This window comes from Dermochelys coriacea, chromosome 1, assembly GCF_009764565.3.
Source record: "Dermochelys coriacea isolate rDerCor1 chromosome 1, rDerCor1.pri.v4, whole genome shotgun sequence".
NCBI lineage: Eukaryota > Metazoa > Chordata > Testudines > Dermochelyidae > Dermochelys > Dermochelys coriacea.
The window spans coordinates 290,452,388-290,474,718 of NC_050068.2; the positions used below are offsets into that span (position 1 = coordinate 290,452,388).

The following is a 22,331-nucleotide window of genomic DNA, read 5'->3' on the forward strand; positions in this document are numbered from 1 at the left end:
ACCAATACCTCTTAGGTTCCCAGGAATGTAAACATGAAAGCAGGACTGAAAACAACATGAAAGCTCTCCATCCCCACCCCCCCCCCCAATTTTTGTACAACTTTTTGTAGAGTTGATTTATCAAACTGAGTTAATCTGTGAACAATGAGGCATTCCAAACCTGTTTCCCTAGAGACAAATCCTTAACAAAATGCAATTTTTTAGCCAAATTGTTCAGCTGCAGTCTATGCACTCGCATGGTATAACTCTTATAATTTGCAAAGTGCTATCCACATAGAACTCCCCAAAGTCCTACACTACACACACAAACATACAGAAGTGGCTGAAGTTTTTTGCTAAGGTGAAGGTTGAGCACTTATGTAAATGTTTCTCTCCCCTCAATTATATCTGGATCTCTCAAATACTTTCCCAGGGACTGGTGCATGTAGGGAATCAGAGTACACTACACTGCTTAGGCCCCTACTACAGAAAGCTGCTTGTGATAAAAAGTTGGATATATAAAAAAAATACACAAAATGCACACTGTCATAAGGGGACCCAGATAAAGGAAGCACCTTAGGATTGGCTGAAGTTGAAAGCAGATGAACCCATGGCAAAAACAGATACACTTAGGAAAGAAAACAGAACAGTGTGTATTCAGAAAGTAATTTTATTGCATATTCATATATGATAAATATATGAAAAGAAATTTTCATTGAAAAATGTATACATGATTTCTTAAAAGTAATGAACTGTTCTGAGGAAAGGTTTTAGGTATTAAAAGGTACTGAAGGGTGAAACAATCACTGGATATCTATTATATGTATGTGTACCTTTTACGTAACATTTAAAAAGTTATTCTGTTCAAACATCCAAGTTGCAATATAGAGAGGATATTATAAAAGATAGCTTTCTATTTCAGCATCATTTGCTTTCAGTATATATAAGCCTCCAGACAGTACAAAGTTTAACCAGATAGAAATGCTCACTTGTTACATTAGACAATGTGCTCAATTCCCAAGATCTTTTTGTCATGACCACAGGCTGACTGACCTAAATTTGGACTTTTTAATACCAGCCAATGCTGGCATCTTCTAACAGCACTTACCTTGCACTGTGCTGTGGTGCAGAGAGAGAACAATGAATTTCCTATGTTAAATGGTGCAACTCCCACAGATCACATACACCTCACCATATTGATTCAGTTCATTGCATTCCATATCCTGCAAAAATAAATCTACTGTAGGACAGCTGACATTATTGCTCACTGAAGATTTAGTAATATATTTCTCTAACATAAGACAGAAATACACTGAAACTTGATAACAAATCCAAGAGCAATCTGAAATTAAACCACATGTATGCACCACATTTTTATAATGTTGCATTTTTTACGTTTGTGTCAGAAAATGTGGTAGGAGAAAACTTACTTCTCTTCAAACAAAGGTAAGGAATAAGAACAGCCCTTCTCTTAGAAATTGTTAAAAAATAACCCTGAAAAGCTTGACTGCCTTTATACATTAAGGACTAGCCTGTATAACCTTTACCTACTTCAGTGAGTAATTGTTTACATGACATCAGTGGGACTACTCCTGAGTAGTGGCTCGTTAATGTTCAGATTGAACAATCCAGCCCTAAATATTTAGCACCTTGATTTGTATTCATTTTACTTTAAAGCATTTTATGCTGCCTCCCTACTTTTGTAGTAGTGCTAATGGGGCAATTCTCACCTTTCTATACGCTTTTACAGAGACTATTTTTAAAGTAAAGAGCGACTATGTCTACACTTCAAGCTGGGGGTGTGATTACCATTGGCATTGAACTAGCATGCTAAAAATAGAGTGTAGCCATTGCAATACAAGCCCTGAGTATGCACCCGGACGAGGCGCTAAGTGCAGACTTGGGCTGGGTAGCCCTTCCCTTCAATTGTGCTGCCACAGCTATGCTCTCTTTTTAGCAAGGTAGCTCAAACAGAGCTACTGCGTGTACGTCTCAAGGAGCTGGGAGCCACCCCCAGCTCGAAGTGCAGCCATCCTCTACATTTCAGGTAGTATGTTCGGTTTTATTGATATAATAGGCTCAATCCTGCTTCCATTAAAATCAAGGGAAATTTTGTTCCCAGAGGGAATACGATTGGACCCAATGTCAATCATAACAGGATACTCACAAAGGGAGTACTTGATCTGGTTGGTCACTGAGCATTTCAAGGCAAAATGATATTAGATAATATTGTCTTACTAAAGCTTAGAAAACCTTATTACTCGCAATTATATCCATATGCTACTAAATTAAATTCTAAGAGCAGTTGTGGACAATTTCTTGCCAGGGGAAACCAGCAACTTTTCTCACCAAGTGAATAGTCTAGCTTTTTGCCAGCCTTTTTCGTGCTCATTTGTTACATCCACCTCCGCACCAACATCCCTCGCCATAGCTACCTATTATAAAGACCTGGCCCTTCGAGGCTTTATGGTCCCAGGCCAGCTTAAATTAAAAATGGAGTATTTCAGAAGGGCGTCACTTTTCATTATGCAGTCCCACGGTTCCGCAGAGTCTGCTGATACCTTGTAGTGATTCCTTGCCTTGGGTAAGGCAAACAGCCCACCTACGTCAACCCACATCCACTTCAATTCTCTACAAGTTCTACCGGCTCCTGCCCAAATAAATAATCCCCTTTATATTTTAATTCAAGTCCAGACCTCTAATTGTTGTAGCGGAAGAAGACAGGGCCTCACAAAAAGCAAAGGCTATTCAGTGAACCTTGAACAAGTGAAGCTCAATAGTTTTGAGCTTGATTTAATACCCCATTCCAACATCCAACAAGGGGAAAAAATTTATTATAATGCAATATATATGTCCCTGCAACTACACCCTTTGTATTTTGGCAGTAATTTAGCCAAAGGAAGGGCTTTACATCTCATCCATCACTTTTAGTTGGAAGGGAATTGCCTAAGTCCAAGTTTTTGCAGGGTGTGGTTGATACAGTGAGATGGTTGAATACACATGACCAAAGGCCACATGCCTCACAAATCAGAACCACCACAGATGTGCTGGGATCTCAAGAATTTTATTACACTCAGGAGTTTTCTGTTGTCTGAAGATAACCACAATCCCCTTTTCTTCACGAAAAAAGGAAAAATATTCAGATCTATAGTAACAAAGCAAGAAGAAGAAAATAATAACTAATGGGGCTACAGTCTCTTGTTTTAAACCTTCCCCAAAGCAAACTCCAAAAACAAAACCAGGAGAGTCATTCAACAAATATTTAGATCCTATTATATAGTAAAATACATTGGCAAGCAAGGTCTCAATTTCAACAAAGAAAAAAACCTGATGGTACAGAATGCCTTTATACATTTTAAAATATGATATAATATAGCAGGCAAGTTAGAAAAAAACATTCGTCATAAGCTGTGAGTTTTCTGAAGACCGCCCTTTGTCCTACAGCTCGGTTTTGTCCGTTTGGGCAGGACTGGTGCTACTGCTGCCTTCTCCAGCATTGTTCTTATCTACAGGCTCGAAAGATAATGAAGCAGAGTTTATGCAATATCTTTTGCCAGTTGGACGAGGCCCATCATCAAAGATATGCCCCAGGTGAGCACCACACTGAAATAAAACAACAGAATATCATTGTATTTCTATACAACTACATGGCACGGCAATGGTATTACTATTAACATCTTAAGGTTAGTCTATAGTGGGACAATGTTTACACAGGAAATTAGATTGAAGAATTTCTTAGGTACCTTTCATTAGCCTAACCCCTAGTCGATGTCTCTGTGGGCTGTACTGTGCATATGAGGGAACACAGAATAGTGGAACTGTACATATCCGAAATCATTCAGAAATAATATCATTTCAGGTATGTTCAGATTTTTTGGCTAAATAATTGAAGCCAGGAATAATTTATAAATCGGATTGATGCTTAATTTGTTACTTGCAAGGAATGTGAAAGTATATGTGCTGTCATCACAGAGAGAAATATTGTTTTGGATGAGCGGATTTCAGATATGTATGATAGCATGGAAAAAGCCATGTTGCGGACAATAACAGAGGTAACATTCACTTTCCTTTAAATAGAGAACATAACATTTGAAGAAACTGATCCATTGAGCCATTACTGAAGAACTAAGACTGCTGTAGAGGCACATGATGTGGGGAGAATTAGGTTAACAAACATCTTGAAACCAACAGCATGCTGTAATTAGCCACTCTGATTCTTTCTTATTTCTCCAGCATGTCAGGAGGAATAAAAAATAAACCCCTGCACTGTACAAACATTCACCTTGAATAGGGAGTCATGCTGCTTTGCTAGGCCCAGTGCATCTCCCATTAAAGTGAATGGTTGATTCCAACATGAGTTGAAATCATTGGAGTTACAGCGGTGTCACAGTTCAGAATATATCCCCTCGTGGGCTAGCAGTCTGACAGACAGACAGTCACCCAGCTGGACATCCAGATAACAGAAATTAAAGCAAAGAATTATTCTTTACGCTTAATTCATTTCTAGCACAGTATCCAAAGCACATACTAGCAATATTGAGTATTCCTGGCTGTGCATAATTATTTATGTTGGCTAATTTCCTAACAGCTCAGCATACTGGGGATAATTTTTTGCTCTCTTTGGTCCCTTTTATTGCAGTGTCCTCCTCATGTTATAGTCCTCGATTCACCAAAGCACTTAAATGCACTCAGGCCGCCTATAGGAGCAGGCAGAGATCACTGCTGCAGGTTATACTCTCTTCATGCTTCCAAGAGGTATTTCACAATCGTGAAGGCTAGAAAAAGCTCTTCCCCCCGACCCCCAATGAAAACTGAAATTCTGACTAGAGCTGGGCAGGAAACTGCTTTCCCATCCATCCCTTAAATATTTTCCAGATTTTTGGGAGGGAGGGGAGGGGGCAACTGTCAGCTCAAATTGGGACAAAAAGTCAAAATCTCAAACATATTTGACAAAAATGTTTTATTGAAAAATTACCCACCTGCTCTAATTCTGATCAACACAAGGACTATAGGAGCAGGGGTCCTACGCATGTGCATAACTTAGTGCTGGACAAAGAGACAGTTCCCTTCCCAGGAAGAGTTTAAAGTTGAAGACTCCAATCCTGCAACCAGAGCTGTGTGGGCGGGATCCCTGTGAGTGGCAGGCTCCAGCTGTGGTATTGGGAATGGCACCATTGAGGGCTCAACTTCCCAGACAGAGAGTTTGGGAAGGGCTCTGTGAAACTCTTGTTGTTATGCACAGCCAGTTGGAATCAGCCATAGAGAAAAAAGCAGACCTCTTGCAAGCACCTTAAGCATTGAGTGATCACTGAAAACCACACCAGCTTCCCGAGGGCAGCCCATGATAAAGCCCTTCTGCCCTGGCAATGCAGCGGAAATGGCAGTGGTAGCTCAGTGGAAACACACCATTAGCCAATGAGACTGCTTCCACCCTGTGGCATCATCAGGAAGTGCTTTCAGTAGCTGCTGTTATGCAAATGAGTGCTGGGAAGGCACAGGAATGACTTTTAGGGAGGTGGTTAAGGAAGTGGTTAACAGCATTAGTAAAGCTGGGGACAGTAGAACTACCTACAATTATTTTTTTCAGGAAGGGGGAAAACAAAGGAGGTAATGAGGGTTAAATGAAAAAATAAAAGCATAATATAAACAAAGATGATGTTTTAAAATAATACAACTAGCAAGTCTGATGTCATTCATGACTGATCACTTGCTTGTATCCCTCTTTCCTAGCCCTGATCCCTTTTGTCCTTGGAGTTTGTAAGTTTTTTGAAGCAGGGATTGTCCTCATCTTATTGTTTTTTTACAGCATGTGGTCTAGCATAATGAGGATCTTATTCCAATTGGGGCCTTTGGACATTAACATACTACAAATAATCAATCATAATAATTTAGTTTCCCGACGTATTTGTACAAATCAAAAATATGGCAATTAATCTTCTTGACTGAGAAAGTTTTCAAACCTCATGGCTCAATAGCAAAGTCTTTTCCAAATTAACATTTACCAAAAGATTATTTATAGATCACTCATTCTTCAATGTAAAGGAACAGAGAAAGAGAAATTACACAGAGGAGCAGATTTCAGGAAACATTGACTTACAAATTTACGGACTATCAAGTCAACCTATCACAGCAGAACTTGGCAAAGAAAACTAAAGCCTCAACACCATTAGAGGTGGTTTCATTATATTTTTCTCTGGTAGCAGTCACACCAGGATCCGATTACTGAGAAATTGGTTATATTTTGTGACATTGTCTCTCACTAAAATTTACATATAGATTCCACGTAAACATGCGCTAATACTCATGTGCAATGAAAATAACTCAAATTCAATTGTTTGCACCAGAAAGGAATTGTTTTGAATGTTATTTGAGAGCATGAAAGACGAACTGTCCGTACACTACATACAACATTTCACCCATCACGGGTGCTGACTATTTTTCTTCGGTGACTGTTAAAGTTGGTAAAGCCTCCCCATGAAAATCATCCTATGCTGGTTTATATATTGGGCAGAACATGGCAAGATGATGGAATGCCAAGTGAAACTCTGGCCTTTGGCAGATTGGGAGCATAGCTGACCACAGCCAACTGACAGCATGGTTGGGTCTCTCTGGGCTCCTGGTTCTCGTTGGTTGCCATGAGCTGAAAAAAGCACTGTGCAATCGGCTGCTAATGATTTATTCAACGCATATCAACGTGCAACCAATCTTTTTGTGATTAAAGAATTTTATTGGTTTTTACAGGCACAACATAATAGCTAGAGAGACCCTAAGGGGAAGGACCCCCTGCACAGGAAAGGAAAAGGAAGGACACAGAATGTGCAACTAATTTAATATTATTCCCTAAATGTGCCTGCAATTAACATTTACCTGTAACAAGTATGACATTATGTGTATTTCCAGGATGTAGTATTTCTAACAGAACCCGTAAAAATTGTTTCTCAGATAATCCCAGGGATGCTTTTGTTTTATAGTAAGGTAACACCCCCCAGTGTTTGATCTCTAAATTGAAGACCATTTTAAATATTGGCTTTTACACAGAAGCAAACAGATGGAGGGACATTTACAGAAAAAGCAACTTACTTTTTTCATCTGCAAGAGATTAATACAGTTGGGAGCATGTGCGTGTGTGTGTGTGTGTGCGTTCGTTGGGGGGGAGTGTTTACTAAGAATTGCACTGCAGTAAAATTGTGGTCTTTTTTGCTGCTGGATACATGATTCACATTCTTAGGATTCACAGGAGGGGAGGAAATGGCTGTGTTATGGGTACACTATATGGTGGGGGGTTAGTTGTGTCTTAGAGAAGCTGCAAGTTGTTCCCCACCCTCAGGCTATCATCCTGTGTGATCTGCTGCATCTGCTGGGCCAAGAACGTGGGTTCTACTGGTGGGAAGTCATTGATGGGAAGCTGCTGTTGGACTTTGCTGTGGAGTTTAGCCTCATATTTTCTTACACTATTTAGTAAATTCAGGCTTTGGTGTGTTTTAAATTGGTGTGTGCATTGCTAATGCCATTCTGTGAAATCTGCCAGTCCTAGTTTCTCTGTAGCCAGGTAAAGGACGTTTTCAGACTCCTCCACCCTGACCACACGCTGCTTTGGGCTCCATTCAGATGAATCCAAAAACTTTGGGTTCTCTGGAAGGGAGCTGTCATATTTCAACCCATATGTTGGCCACAGGCTTCATTTGGCTGTACTCACGTCCTGCCAGGTGTCATTGAGCAGGCTGCATTTTCAATGAATGTCAGTAATCACTGAATAAAGGACCCAAATTCTGGTCCCACAGGGACCTTGCTAGTGGCTCACTGACAGCTGCCTGCTCAGATGATGCTGGCTTGCCTTCGCATTTTCTGCTAAGAGAAACAGAAAAGATGGAACGATGATACAAAGCATGATTTTTTGCAGATCCAGAATAGGGCAATTAGATCTCTAGGAGGGACACAGGTGAGTTATGCATCATGTGAAAGTATTTTATTTGATCCTGCTTTCAATTTGAAGCCCTGTGTTTGTATTATGAGAGAAGTAGACATTGCTCTCTTTACTATTCATTATTTGATATATCTCCACTATGTCACCTCTTATTTATTTCTTATTTATACTAAATACAAGAAAGCTCTGATAAGATGAAGATCTCAGAGGAATGCTTCAAAATGAAGTTACTATTTTGATATGAACATTAGATACATGGCCAGATATGGATTTCAGATAACAAAGATATTCAGATACTAGGGGCTGGTAAACACAACCAAAATAATTTTTAGCGTATGCTCATCTGGAAATTTTTCCATGCCTCTAATTTAATTTAATTGCTTTTCCTTGGATTTTTTCTATTTGTACTACATCCTTTTCAAGACAGCAAGACCCAACATGAACAGTGCTCTATGTGAGGCCATACCTGTGATTTACAGAATGGCATTATAATATTTGAAGTATTATTCTTTATACCTTATTACTCTCTAACATCTTGGTTGCTTTTCTAACCACCAAAATCCATTGATCAAATCTTTTCACTGAGCTGTCCACAGTAAAGTCCAGGTCTTTTTCCTGAGTGGTTTCAGTTAATTTAGAACCCATGAATATGTATGGGTAGGGACTTGTCTACATGGCGCCAGCAAAGCTCCCTAGAGAGTTGTGATTTGTACAGTGCTGTAACATGTTATGCACTAGCTGCCCCTTTAGACCCAGCTGGAGCACTTTTTCAAGTACCTGCTTCGCGTTGATGTAGTCCTTTTTCAGACCTTTAGAGCATGGTCTACACAGGGCAGTTGGAGAGCATGTTATTGTGCTTTTCAAATCACACCCCTCTAGCATGCTTTGCTCTGCTGTGTAGACAAGCCTTATTTTAATCGTTTCTTCCAAAGCACATGTTAATATTCAACTGAAAAAATGTGAGGTATCTGCAATTATATTATGGAACTGTTAAATCATTGTTAAATAGCACCAGTTACCAGCTGAACAGGGTCCTAAGCACAGACTGTGGCACAAAGTATTCTCAATATTTCTAGTACCTCAGTGAGCAGTACTGTCCTAAACTCAGCCAGGGAAGAATTAGTCCTTGTTCCCTCCACACATTGCCCAGCATGCATGGAAGGGGAGGTTACTTACTTATAACTGGAGGTTCTTCAAGATGTGTGTCTTTAGACTTGAAATCAGACGAAGGTTTTTAACCATCAGAGGAGTGAAGTTTTGGAATAGCCTTCCAAGGGAAGCAGTGGAGGCAAAAGATCTATCTGGTTTTAAGATTCTACTTGATAAGTTTATGGAGGAGATGGTATGATGGGATATTGGGATTTTGGTAAGTAATTGATCTTTAAATATTCAGGGTAAATAGGACTAATCCCCTGAGATGAGATATTAGATGGATGGGATCTGAGTTACCCAGGAAAGAATTTTCTGTAGTATCTGGCTGGTGAATCTTGCCCATATGCTCAGGGTTTAGCTGATTGCCATATTTGGGGTCGGGAAGGAATTTTCCTCCAGGGCAGATCGGAGAGGCCCTGGTGGTTTTTCGCCTTCCTCTGTAGCATGGGGCATGGTTGACTTGAGGGAGGCTTCTCTGCTCCTTGAAGTCTTTAAACCATGATTTAAGGACTTCAATAGCTCAGACATAGGTGAGCTTTTTCATAGGAGTGGGTGGATGAGATTCTGTGGCCTGCGCTGTACAGGAGGTCGGACTAGATGATCAGAATGGTCCCTTCTGACCTTAGTATCTATGAATCTATGTGTGCACCCTATCTATATTCCACTGAGGGTTATGAGCAAGCAGCCTGCGCCCGGAGCTGGAACTTTTCAAAGTAGAAATGTCCAGCGGTCTGTGCATGCGCCCTTGCACTGCCTCCTGGTTTTTCCCGAGGCAATGAAGGATGGGGCAGACTGACCATGTCTTTGGTTCCTTCTCTACCATGAATCTACCAGATCAGCAACAGAGGGGAAGGAGGGTGGGATTGGAGGGATCACACATCTCGAAGAACCTCCAGGTACAGGTAAGTAACCTCCCCTTCTTCTTTGAGTGATAGTCCCTATTGTATTCAACTGAATGGGAGTAGCAAGCTGTACCTAGCTAGGAGAAGGGTGCAAGGAAGATGATGGAACTATGGAGCAGAGAATCGCTGTGACAAACAAGGTGTCCATTGCAGAATCATGTACTAGAGCATAATGAGAAGAAAAGGCATATACCAAACTCCATGTGGCTGCCTTACATATGTCCACAAGTTGGCACATTTTGGAGTGTGGCGGAATTTGATGCTTGCACTCTCATGGAATGGGCCTATATCCCACCTGGTGGGGATCATCTCGATAACTGATAGAGCATAATGCACCCTCAGACCCACTATGAGATTCTCTGGGTGGAAATGGCCTGCCCTTTAATTCTCTCTGCTATGACAACAAATAATCTGGGAGACTTCCAGAATGGCTTCATTCTTTGTAGATAAAAGGCCAGGGCCCTACGTACATCGAGGGAGTGAAGCTGGCATTCCTCAGTTGAGGTGTGGGAAAGAAAGTGGGCAAATGTAGGGTCGGTAAAAGTGGAAGCAAGAAACCATTTTTGGTAGAAATTTGGGATGCAGGTGCAGTGAAACTTTGTCCTTATGGAACAAGGTGAGAGGGAGGTTTGCCATCATGGCCCTCAGTTTGCCAACCCTTCTTGCAGAGGTAATAGTAACCAGGAAAGTGACCTTCATGGAAAGAAGAGAAAGGGAGCAGAAGGCAAGAGGTTTGAAGGAGTGTTCATTAAATGATGTAAGCACTAGATTGAGGTCCCATTGTGGAGTGATATGCTGAATGGGCAGGTATTTATTTACCAGGCTCTTCCAGAATTGGGCAGTCAAAGGAGGGGTAAAAACAGAATGCTCCTCAACAGGAAGGTGGAAAGCACTAATAGCCACTGCATGCACCCTGATGGAGTTGAGAGCAAGTCCTGAGGCTTTCAGATAGAGGAAATAGTCTAAGGGCATTGGGATGTCCACAGCTTTGGGGGAAAGACCTTGCTCTTGGGCCCAGGAAGCGAAAAGCATTCATTTGGCTTGGTAGGATCATCTTGTGAAGTCCTTACTGCAACTGGAAAGGACATTCTCTACTGCCAACACACACTCCCATGCTAGTGCAGGCATCCATCCAAAAAGCAAGCTGTCAGCATCTGCGGATCGGGGTGTCAGTCTGCCATTGTGTTGTGTGAGCCGTTCCAGAAACATCAGGAGCAGGAGTGGAGGATGCTTCGACATGCAGAGAAAAAGAGGAAACCAGAACTAGTGATTGCCAAAACGAAGCAATCAGGATGACAATCACCATCTCCCATTGGAATCTGTGAAGGATGCACAGCAGGGGAGGGAAGGAGTAGTTGATCCAGTCCAACCAGTTGATGACTAGGGCATTGCCCTATGAATGGGCACCAAGTCCTCCCCTTGAGCAGTATTGAATGCACTTGGCGTTGGCATGAGATGTGAAGAGGTCCTTGATCAGAGTTCCCCAGTGACCAAAAATATCCACAATTACTGTGTCGTTCAACTCCCATTTATGGTCAGCTGCAAAGTTCCTGCTGAGAGCATCGGCAATCACATTCCAGGTTCCTGACAGGCAAGCTACCAACAAATGGATACGATGTGCAATGCAACATTTCCAGAAGCATACTGCTTGTGCACACAGCATTGAGGACTTTGTGCCTCCTTGCTTGTTTATGTAATCAACTGTAGTGGTGTTGTCCAACATGACAAGAATATGAAGAGAATGGATAGCTGGTAAAAACGCATGGCATGCCTTGCGTACCGCCTGAAGTTCCAGGATGGTGATAGGATATCCTTATCCTGACTTCCTGAGAGGTCCAAGAGCCTTGTGTCACATGATCTCCCCCATAGGCACCCCAGCCATTGAGTGATGCATCTGTTATGATTGTCTCCCACAGCGAGGACAGAAGGAAGGGCATTCTGGAGCAAACTTGGAACAGTTCATGAGGCCAAGGAGGACTTCCGAGTCTCCCCAGAGTCAATGGCCTGCAGTCTATGGATGGACCTGGGGCTGATAAGGGGAGTTGTCTCAGGACCCACGAATCATGAGATGCCAGCGGGGCCAATGCAGGAGGAGTATGTGGTGCTGGAACCAGGACCAGCCGATTTGATGAGCGATGCAACTTCTTGTCACTCTTGTGGGCTTTCAAAGGCAGCGTTCCTCTGTGGTCGGAACTCATGGATGGTGTGGTGTCTTTCTTGGATCTAGAGGAAGACTTACTGCCATACTTATGTGCATGCTTCCGAGACTCATGGCTAGGCTCCGGCATGGGTTCTATAGCACTGGTACTGGCAGAGCTGGACTGAGGCTCCAAGGTAGGAGGCACACTCTTGGATTGTTCAGGCCAATATACAGGGTGGGGTCCCAGCCAGGATCCGACTGAGGCCCCCTGGCAACCTCCATGAGCTGCTTCTTACAATGGAGGGCTTGGCCCTCCCATGTATGGGCAGGGAAGTTAGAGGCAGATACTTCACCGGATGCAGCACAGGCTTCCCCCAAGCCGTATGGACAGCGTTGGTGCTCATTGCTGAGCGAAAACAAGCAAGGGCAGGAAGCAAAGATTTTGAATCCTGGCATCTTTGGCACAATCCAGTACCCCAGACATGGGCTTTAAAATACAAATTGTCAACATCACATTTCAAAATATGTGAACTAAATATCCTTAAATCAAACTCTTAAGTTCTCATGCACACTTTTTTTTCTTTCCCCACTTTGGCTATCTGTAAATTTCAATTATTGATGGAAATATGTTTTCATTGCTGTCAAGGTTCCTTCCCCACTCTGAACTCTAGGGTACAGATGTGGGGATCTGCATGAAAGACCCCCTAAGCTTATTTTTACCAGCTTAGGTTAAAACTTCCCCAAGGTACAAACTATTTTCCTTTTCCCCTTGGACTTTATTGCTGCCACCACCAAGCGTCTAACAGATATACAACCGGGAAAGAGCCCACCTGGAAACGTCTTTCCCCCCAAAATCCTCCCCAAACCCTATACCCCCTTTTCCTGGGGAAGGCTTGATAAAAATCCTCATCAATTTGCATAGGTGAACCCAAACCCTTGGATCTTAAGAACAATGAAAAAGCAATCAGGTTCCTAAAAGAAGAATTTTAATAGAAGAAAAAGTAAAAGAATCACCTCTGTAAAATCAGGATGGTAAATACCTTACAGGGTAATTAGATTAAAAAACTAGAGAATCGCTCTAGGCAAAACCTTAAGTTAGAAAAAGACACAAAACACAGGAATATCCATTCCATTCAGCACTGCTTATTTTCGTAGCCATTTAAACAAACAGAATCTAACGCATATCTAGTTAGATTACTTACTAAGTTCTAAGACTCCATTCCTGTTCTGTCCCTGGCAAAAGCATCACACAGACAGAGAGAGCCTTTGTTTCTCCCCCCCTCCAGCTTTTGAAAGTCTCTTGTCTCCTCATTGGTCATTTTGATCAGGTGCCAGTGAGGTTATCCTAGCTTCTTAACCCTTTACAGGTGAAAGGGTTTTTCCTCTGGCCAGGAGGGATTTTAAAGGTGTTTACCCTTCCCTGTACATTTATGACAATTGCTTTGGGTGTATATAAGGAAATCAACTTTTACCAACATTTACTGATAAAAATAAAATCCTTCCAAGCCTATTTATAGTTATCATTTAGTTCCACAAATCAGTAAAGTGATGATTAGAAGCTCATAAGGTTCCTCAGTCTATTATGAAATAAAAAAGACACAGCCTGAGTTCCTCTAATATTGAGCAATATCTTTTTATGCAGTAAATTTTCCTGCAAGTTGTTAAAATTCTTTAGCAATCAGAGGTCGTAGTAGAGCTTTTGAGATTCCTAAAATGTGTACAGCATACTACCAAAAATGTGTTAAATGGCTTTCTTGCAGCATGTTACCTAGATAAGAATAATACAATTTATCCAATTATATTAGTAGATATTTCCCTTCGGACTGATTCAGGCACTGGCATGTTGGGCCCCATCCTGCACACACGGAAGTTCACTGAAATTTTGCCATTGACTTTAGTGGAAGCAGAAATGGCCCCAGAAGAATACATCATCATTTCAGAGACCCTCTTTCTTAACATGCTCTAAGCATTCCTGTATGAGCACAGAATAATCAGGATATATTTCAGCAATGCTGAAATCGGTTATCCCAGCCTTGGTCCGCTCTGGAAACACAAAGACAGGTTTATATAGCATGAATGAAGCTGTTGCATCCTCACCAGAAGGAGACTGAGGATTTAGAGCTGGATGGTTGAGAGTTGCTGGGTGTTTTTGTAACATGCCAAGTCAGCAGTTCCCCTCCCTTCATATAATGATTATGCCATTCACTTCACAGAAAGCTGGGCATCATAATGGATGAAAGCAAGTAGAACAAGACAGATAATGGAAAGTTGGGAGCATCTGGCATTATTATTGAGTTCATTATTATGGCAGATGGGATTACCTGATGTGGCCATTAAGATTGACCTGGGAATGGGTTTTGGATTTCAGTCAGTGCTGCTCTTCAGTAATGCACAGTGATGGTATCAGCATACAAATAGTCCCTACAATGCTTCCAACTTCTATCAAAAACATTTGTACATGGAGGTAGAGAAGCGGCGCTCAGGGATGAGCATTGACGTGATTCCTTTCAACAAGACAATTTCTGTATACTTGGCACCACTGATTCAAGCCAATGATGTATGCTCTGTTAAACAGTGCTTAAGCATACTCTTATTAGCACTTTGTACTTTGATTGGACCATTAGTCTGTCCTACTTGCAATCCACCATGCAATTTTAAGATTATTAGTATTTAATGAACTAAAAGCTTTGTAAATCACAGTGAAAAGGTAGGGTGCTGTAACAATATTTGCAGCCTTTACTATCAGAATGGACTCAGTGCTATATACTGACCTGACTGCAGCCTGTTTCAATCCTGTGCATCCCATAAGAGAAGTCATCGGTGAACGTAATTGCATCAGGACTGATCACATCATAGAATGAAGGCCAACCTGGAAAAGAGGAACAAGAGATATCAAGAGCTTCAGTATCTTTGTGTCAGATCGCGTTACCAACAACTGAGGGGAACACTGTCAACAGCACCTACGTGACTTAGGAGCCTAGGTACCATTTTCAGAAACACCTGTTACCTTGCATGTACAATTATAATACATTATTCACATTTAGGCCCTCTCAGAGAACAAGCTGCCAGCAGCTGCCTTTCTTCTGCGTCTGCAGAGTTCCCTGGCACGCACGTCCACAGACAGCAACTGCGGCGGTCTAGCCCAGGTAAAGAGATGGGTGCTCTGGTAACTCAGACACCGATTCCAACCATGTGAGCTTTTAAAGATCAATAAAAAATACTTTGAGTTCCACCCAGCTGCCCAGAGGCAACAACACTAGCTCATGGGATGTGCATGTTATGTGCTCTCAGTGGAAAGCCCCAGTTACTAAAGGGCTCCTGAATTCTGGAATAGCTCAGCTTCTGCATGGTTTCAGGTGCAGCCCCAAGTAGAGAGCATTAAGGGGTCTAATCTCAGGGCAACAAAGGCAAAGGCCTACATCCAAAACAAAAGACCTCACTTCACTTTGCCATGCACAGATGGAAACATGCGCTCTTCAACACAGCTGCTACCTGAGCCTTCTGTAGCAGCCTCAGGTATAATAAGAGCACTATATTGTGACCCCTATTTACAATTCCATGGCTGCACATCATCATCTGAAGAATGACTCTTCATTCTTTAACTATTTGCTCCCTAGTCTCCCCCTACCCACCAACACAGGGACTGGGGAACCCAAGCCCCTGCAACTACAGTGTCCCAGCAGATTCCCCTCACACAGACTGATTAGTTCACCTAAAAAGCAATCGAAGGGCTGTGTTGCTTATAGCTGGGCTTCCACATAAGAATCTGCCTGAGAGACTTGAAAGGTCACCTAAAAACCCATTCACACCTGATCACCACCAGATACCTGCCCCTCTCATGCAATCCCCTAAGGTCACTCACCCATACATTATACACATACACACACCATTCTCTCTCTGTGCATATATGCTCACACATACCAGAAGTCCTGTGTTCTTTCTCCTAATATCTGTTAAACATTTGTTATTAATGGTTTTATAAAATGCCTTGCAGTAAGTCATTAAAGAATGTAGCTGCAGCTACAAATCACTTTGCACAGCTGAATACAGGATGTACAGAATTTCCCACAAGATTTTTAGTAAAGGGAGGTGTGGAAGCTATCAAATGGTCTCAATATGTGCAGGGAAAGCATGTCAGTGTGGAACAATACTGCACATCTTTAGTCACATTTTACTGTGTAAGGTGTAGACGAAAACTTTTGAGGAAGAAACCATGTAAGAGCGAAATTAAAGGGGAAAAAACAGCCCCTCCCCGAGATGGTTCATTTCTCACCCTTTGGGAAAAACTTGGATAAATACAGTAATATCTTAATTAAAGCCCCAATCCTGCAACGAGTTCCAAGTAAGAGCCCACCAGGACCTGCAATGAAGTCCATGGGGTCTACACACACAAAGCTCATTGTCGGATCAGGGGCTAAAGGCGTTATCCAAGTGTGACCAATGAAAAAATGGACAAAGCTGAAGATCAAATACTCTGAACAAGGCAAACATCCTGCAAGAGAGAAACCCACCTGGAATCCCTCTAGTAATGTCAATCTTTAAAAAGAATGGTTACAAAGTAACAAATGTCTTTATAAATTACTCCATACTGTAAACCGTCCCTGCCAAACAATGCACATAGCTTCACAAACAAACAAAAAAAAAGCAGCCTATTACAAAGTTCTGCAGAATGGGAACCCATCAAAAATTGTTATCTTCCAGTTGGTGGATCCTCTCCAACAGTGCAAATTATCTCCTGAGCAGGAACTCCACCTAATGATGAGTGAGGTCTTAAGCAGACCTGGCTGAATAATTTTCAACAGAACTTTTTCTGTCAAAACCGAAATGTTTTGCGAAGCAGAATTCTTGTTTTCTGGCCAGCCCTAAGTCTTAAGTAAGAGAAGCCCCAAAGAAGAGAGCATTTTCCTCATAATGTGAAAGTATTTGAAGGAGGAACTCTTCACTGCTGTAGAAATCCTCAAAGGTAACCCTCCCTCCCTCCCCCTACGCACAACAATAAGGAGAAAGCTTCAAAGGCTGCTCTGCAGAGATTGAAGCAATCTGTGTCTTGCTGAGAAAATTATCTTGTGCAAAGGGGTTGGGGGGATATGTTTATGTCAGTTTTGACATTAAAGGAAGATCATCCATCCTCCTCTCTCCAGACTTTTCCTTTTGGTCTTCCCATCTAGCACAAAAAATTATTTGTTTTGGATTCATGCCATGCACTTTTTAAAAGTGAAGTCAGCTGAAAACCTGTACAAACAGAGTTGAGCTCCCTTAAAGCAGCCTTTGTACCCAACTGGAGTGACTAGAATTTAGTTTATTAATTTCTAGTGCACACATTGTTTTTTCAGAATGTCCCTTGTTCTATAGATTCTGCCAGTGAGGCATCTGCTCCCACAAAGTAGTGACTACAACATAGTTAGAAAATCCAAGCAGTGGTTCCTCAGATTTTCAACCACTTAATGCTAAATTGTTGCATTTCCACCTCAATGATATCTCCTCCACCTCATCGCCTCTTAGGGTCTCTTACAGTATTACTGTGATGAACTAATAACATTAAGAAGGTTGGTAGTACAGCTGTGTGAAACCTGCAGGGCACAGTTCATGAAGGGCACCATCATGTGGTTGGCCTGGAGATAGAACCAAACTAACCGCTGCATGTTTGATGGAAAGTTTGAATTCATTGGGCAAACTTACAAAGCATACCAGTACCCTTCCCCCTCACCTCTCTCACTCCCTCTTGCAGGAAATGTAGCATATAGGAATAGAAGGGTATCCTTTGGACAGTTTGTGAGCCTTCTAGTAGTGCTCATTGTGTACTATGTTTCAAAAGCAGCCAGAAACCAGTCAGAGCTGGATTATGTATCTAGCTAGACCTGGCATGTTTGTGTATATTTAGTAAACACACTTATCTGGCACCCAGTTGTACCCATGTGGCTTCTTCATATTGCCTGTATTGTGTAACTAGCAAAAGACACAATAGAAGCTTTCTTGTTTCTCCTCCTTTCCCAGCAACCTCCAGAAGATCTCTTCTTGCTTTAGGGTACATCTACACTACAACTTAAGGTGTAACTGTAGCTCAAGTAGGCTACATGTGCTAGTTTTAATCTAGCTAGCACAGGTCACAATAGGAGTCAAGATGTGGCAGCATGGGCTTCATTGCAGGCTAGCTGCCACAGTAATGTCTGTTTGGGATGCTGGTTGCTGGGGATGTACTCGGGTTTCAAGCCCATGCTGAAGCCTCTGCTGCCATGTCTTCATTACCATTGTTACTCACACTCACTAGAATAAAGCTAGGATGGGTACACCTATTCTTCCTTTGCTGCATGGCCATACCCTTAGGACTTGTCTACACTACCGGGATAAGTCAACCTAAGTTACGCTACTCCAGCTACGTGAATAATGTAACTGGTTGATGGAGCTTAGGTTGACTTACCCCGGTGTCTTCACTGTGCTGCGTTGATGGGACACACTTTCCGGTCGACTTCCCTTACTCTTCTCTGAGAGCTGGAGTACCTGGGTCGACTGGAGAGCAGTCTGCCATCGATTTAGCGGGTCTTCACGAGACCCACTAAATCGACCCCCGCTGCATCGATTGCACCAGCGTAGATCTCCCAGTAGTGAAGATCAGCCCTTAGATGTTGTAATCTCCCACCACTGCTCCCTCCCCCTGGGACCTAAGCCCTGCCACCCAGGGCCATCCCTAGCTATTCTGGGGCCCTACACAGATCCTCTGCAGGGATGGGGCCCCAGGCCTCTGCGGGGGTGGGGCCGGCTTGGGGGACATGGGAGAGCCACCCCCCAGCACTCACCAGCTGCATGGCTGGGGCTGGGCCACTGCATTACCTGCCGCCGGTGAGGGCTGGTCAGGCCCTGCTTCAGTTCTCGGGTGCAGGAAGAGGTGGGGCTGGGGTAGGGGTGGGAAAATGTGGGGCTGGGGGGGAGCAGGAGTGGGGGCCATGGGGAAGAGGCGGGCCAGGGGCTGGAGCAGCACGCAGCTGCGCGAGGCACCAGGAAATTTGGTGCCCCAGATTTCCTGGTGCCCTACCCAGCTGCGTACTTTGCATATGGGTAAGGATGGCCCTGCCTGCCACCTCCTCCTCCCTCCCGAAGTCTGGAAGTGGTGTAGAGTGGCTGCAGTAACATGGGTTTCAGGTGGCTGCAAGCTATAGACTCATGCTTCATTCAGTTTTTCAAAGGGCATTTTGGGGCTGGATGCTTCCAAAAGGGAAATAGTAACGGCGGAGAAAAAGCTCTCCCATTACTGCTCTCAGCTGGTTCTACTGCGTTGGGCTGAGAGGAACTGTAATCCTTTGCATTGTAAAGACTGTGCCCGTGAAGAGACCCCTCATTAATGTTCATGCGTGGTTTCTTTAGAAGGGTAGCACACTAAAATTGGAAGTTTATCAGCTCCAGCTCAGCAGATCTAGCTGGCAGCAATAGCAGGAGTGTTTTCCCTTGAAGAACAGTAAGCTTGGGGGTAGAACAGGACAGCAGCTCTCGGGAGAAGGGAAGAAGGATAATTGCAGGAGATAAGCTGGGAACAGGGAGTTTTGGATTTCCCAACTAAGTGAACAACTTCAACCAAAGTTTACAAATTTTTTGTGAATACATTGATCCCTGAACTCAAGATGCAGTTTGAGAAGGACTGATGCAAATGTTACACACAGCCTTGTTTGTTAGTAATTTGTATTGTATTATAGACATTTAAAATGGGTCTAATTCTTATCTTCACTAAGGTCACTTTACACCACTCTGACAGTGGAAAAGGGCTTTAAAACAGGAATATATTATATATATGCACTCACTCTAAGGCCCTGGGGCCTTTGTGTAAATGAGAATCAGCCCCATTTATCTTTGGTTCTGTGGGTTTCTGATATATTACATTACAGATTTAATTGTTTAGATATAGTGAACATCCATTCTGAGCCAAAAGTGCAAACATACAAAACAATGGAATTATTCTATCCATTACCTCACTAAAAAAGGTGTATAAACCATACATTAGAGACAGGTCATTTGCACTTGGCCCTGAATAACAAAAAGACTCTTAAACCAGTCGGTTTCACATATTTAATCAGTCATTTGCTACACTTCTCTCCACCTCCTCCATCTGGGATTTCTCCCAAATATTTTGTATAGCTGCACCCCTTTTGCCCTAAAATTGGGATTATTTGTTTTTTTACTGATGAACCTTAATTTGCTGAAGAGAAGATGGAGGTTCATACTCCTTCCTCAGGGAATGCTTTCTTCAGAACAGAGAACACCTGATGACTGCCCTGGGCAGCCAGGTTAAGAGCTGGAAGGAATAGAAATGTTTCTGCTCATACAGTATGTCTGATGTTGTTAGTCTATCACATTAAGGTTAAAAGACAGAAGGAAGCTTATTCTCCATGAAGATGAAAATTCTAGAAAACCTTTGGCATATGCACTCCCAGGGCATATTTTCATAAGGTGATCCTGACATCTGGGCAGTCTCCTATACAGTACACAACATATTTCCTACTTAAACCATCAAATTACAGCATAAATGTAACACATGATAAATATTTTCAAAACAGTCTACCCCCTGGATTTTGTTATTTATCTTTCAAGGAAAGTCTCAATCCTGCTTCCAATTTTGTGAGTTGGGGCACGTTTTATAGCACTTAGCCATCTAACTGCCTGCGTCCTCGAATTAGGAAGTTAGAGGTTTAACTGCTAAAATGTGAGCCTGTAATTATTTGCAGAAGCAAAACTGCAGGCTGCTTTAGAAAATCAGGCCCAGTTAGCGTTTTTTGTTTTTGTTTTTTGTCCAGAATATTCCTTTTGATAATTTCCTGAACAGCACAATTGCAATCACAAACCATTTTATGTTTTTGCATTAGTGCCCCATTCAGATACCTGTGAATTGGAGACCTCCTCTCTGTCTTCCATAGCAGTGATTTTTAGAGTTATGTTTTCCATTTTAGAATCCAGAGACAGTAAAGGGTAGGCTGCACTTCATCATTTTTTTGCTAAATTATTCCAAGCATTTCCTTCAGAAAGCTGTTTGCAAGTGGAAAGGTAGGGAGTGATGGCATATGCTAGGGCTGCAAAATGGCACCAGCTGGTGGGAGGCAGGGCAGGAGGGAAAAGGGCCTTGACCTGAAAAATGCCTGGTTTCTCTGATGGGTTGGGTTTTTGGAACTCTTATGCTTTTTAAACACAATTTTTGTTATTGTAAACCACAGTATTTAATGTGGAGTCTCATAGTTTGTCTTATTCCACTGAGAAACTACATCTTTGTAAAAACATGAAGCATACAAGGTTTAAATACAGTAATAAATCTTCCACTTTAAAACAGTTGTAGGTCTTTAAGTTACTTCACTCTCTCTCTCCCCATACACATTTATACTAAGACCAAGCCTGACAGAGATCCATATACCAGCCTCTAACTTCACACACACAACCTAGATGTAAAAACGGTACAACTGCTGTAATTTTGTTATATATAATGCTTTTGCAAATACAAGATGTGCTCTTGTTAATTTGGTGAGCTTTACACATTTATTTTCACAGCATTTTCTGGATGATGAATATGCAGCGAACAGTTACAGGAAATAAAATATTTCTTATACTATATCTTGCTTATGCTTCAGTAAAAAAGTGGTACCAGATTTGAAATACTGTCCTTGATTCAAAATACTACTTGCTGGGATGGTATTGGATAGAGTAGGCCTGATTATGGTTTCATTTATGCACATTTTACAGTGAAGGAAAATTAATTTCAGTGGAGTTACTCCCGATTTACACCAGTGTATCTATAAGCAGAATCAGGCATAGAAATCTTGTGAGCTTCCAGGATTATAATCAAATGTTATATACATCCCACTGGAAAGGAAACCATCCCAATTGTCCAATTCCTATGGCATAAGGCTTTCAGCAGGACCATGAACCCATATTATTAGGAAGAGACATGTAGGGAGCTGGCTGGGAGCAAGGCTGAGAATGTGGGGGAGCATAAGGAAAAAGTAGGGCCTGGAGTTTGGAAAGAGAAGTGGATGGGCTCTAACAAACTCGCTGTGATCAGCAGAGTTGCGCCACCACAACAAGGAAATATCACCCTTAGGAATTGTGTCTCAAGGAAATTTTACAAAATCATTGTTGATGTGAGAGGATCATCATCTTGCTATTCTGTCTTGCAGTAAAGGATTGGAAGTCATAAATAAAGACAATGATTTTTTTTCTTTCGATCGCTGCTCTCTGAATGTCAAAACAGGTCTTTACAAAA

General features: G+C 42.2%; 1 protein-coding gene across 10 annotated transcripts in view; it reads right to left on the reverse strand.

The window, feature by feature from the left end:
- Positions 1–631: 631 nt before the first annotated feature.
- MSRB3 (methionine sulfoxide reductase B3) overlaps positions 632–22,331 on the reverse strand; it is a 161,874-nt gene continuing 140,174 nt past the window's right edge. For all 10 annotated transcript variants that reach the window (XM_043493854.1, XM_038387553.2, XM_038387555.2 and 7 more), the window contains 2 exons: positions 14,869–14,966; positions 632–3,582 (listed from right to left, as the gene is read on the reverse strand). In XM_043493854.1, coding sequence (XP_043349789.1) covers positions 3,418–3,582; positions 14,869–14,966 — 263 coding nt within the window. In that variant the 3' untranslated portion in view covers positions 632–3,417. The remainder of the gene's footprint in view (positions 3,583–14,868; positions 14,967–22,331) is intronic.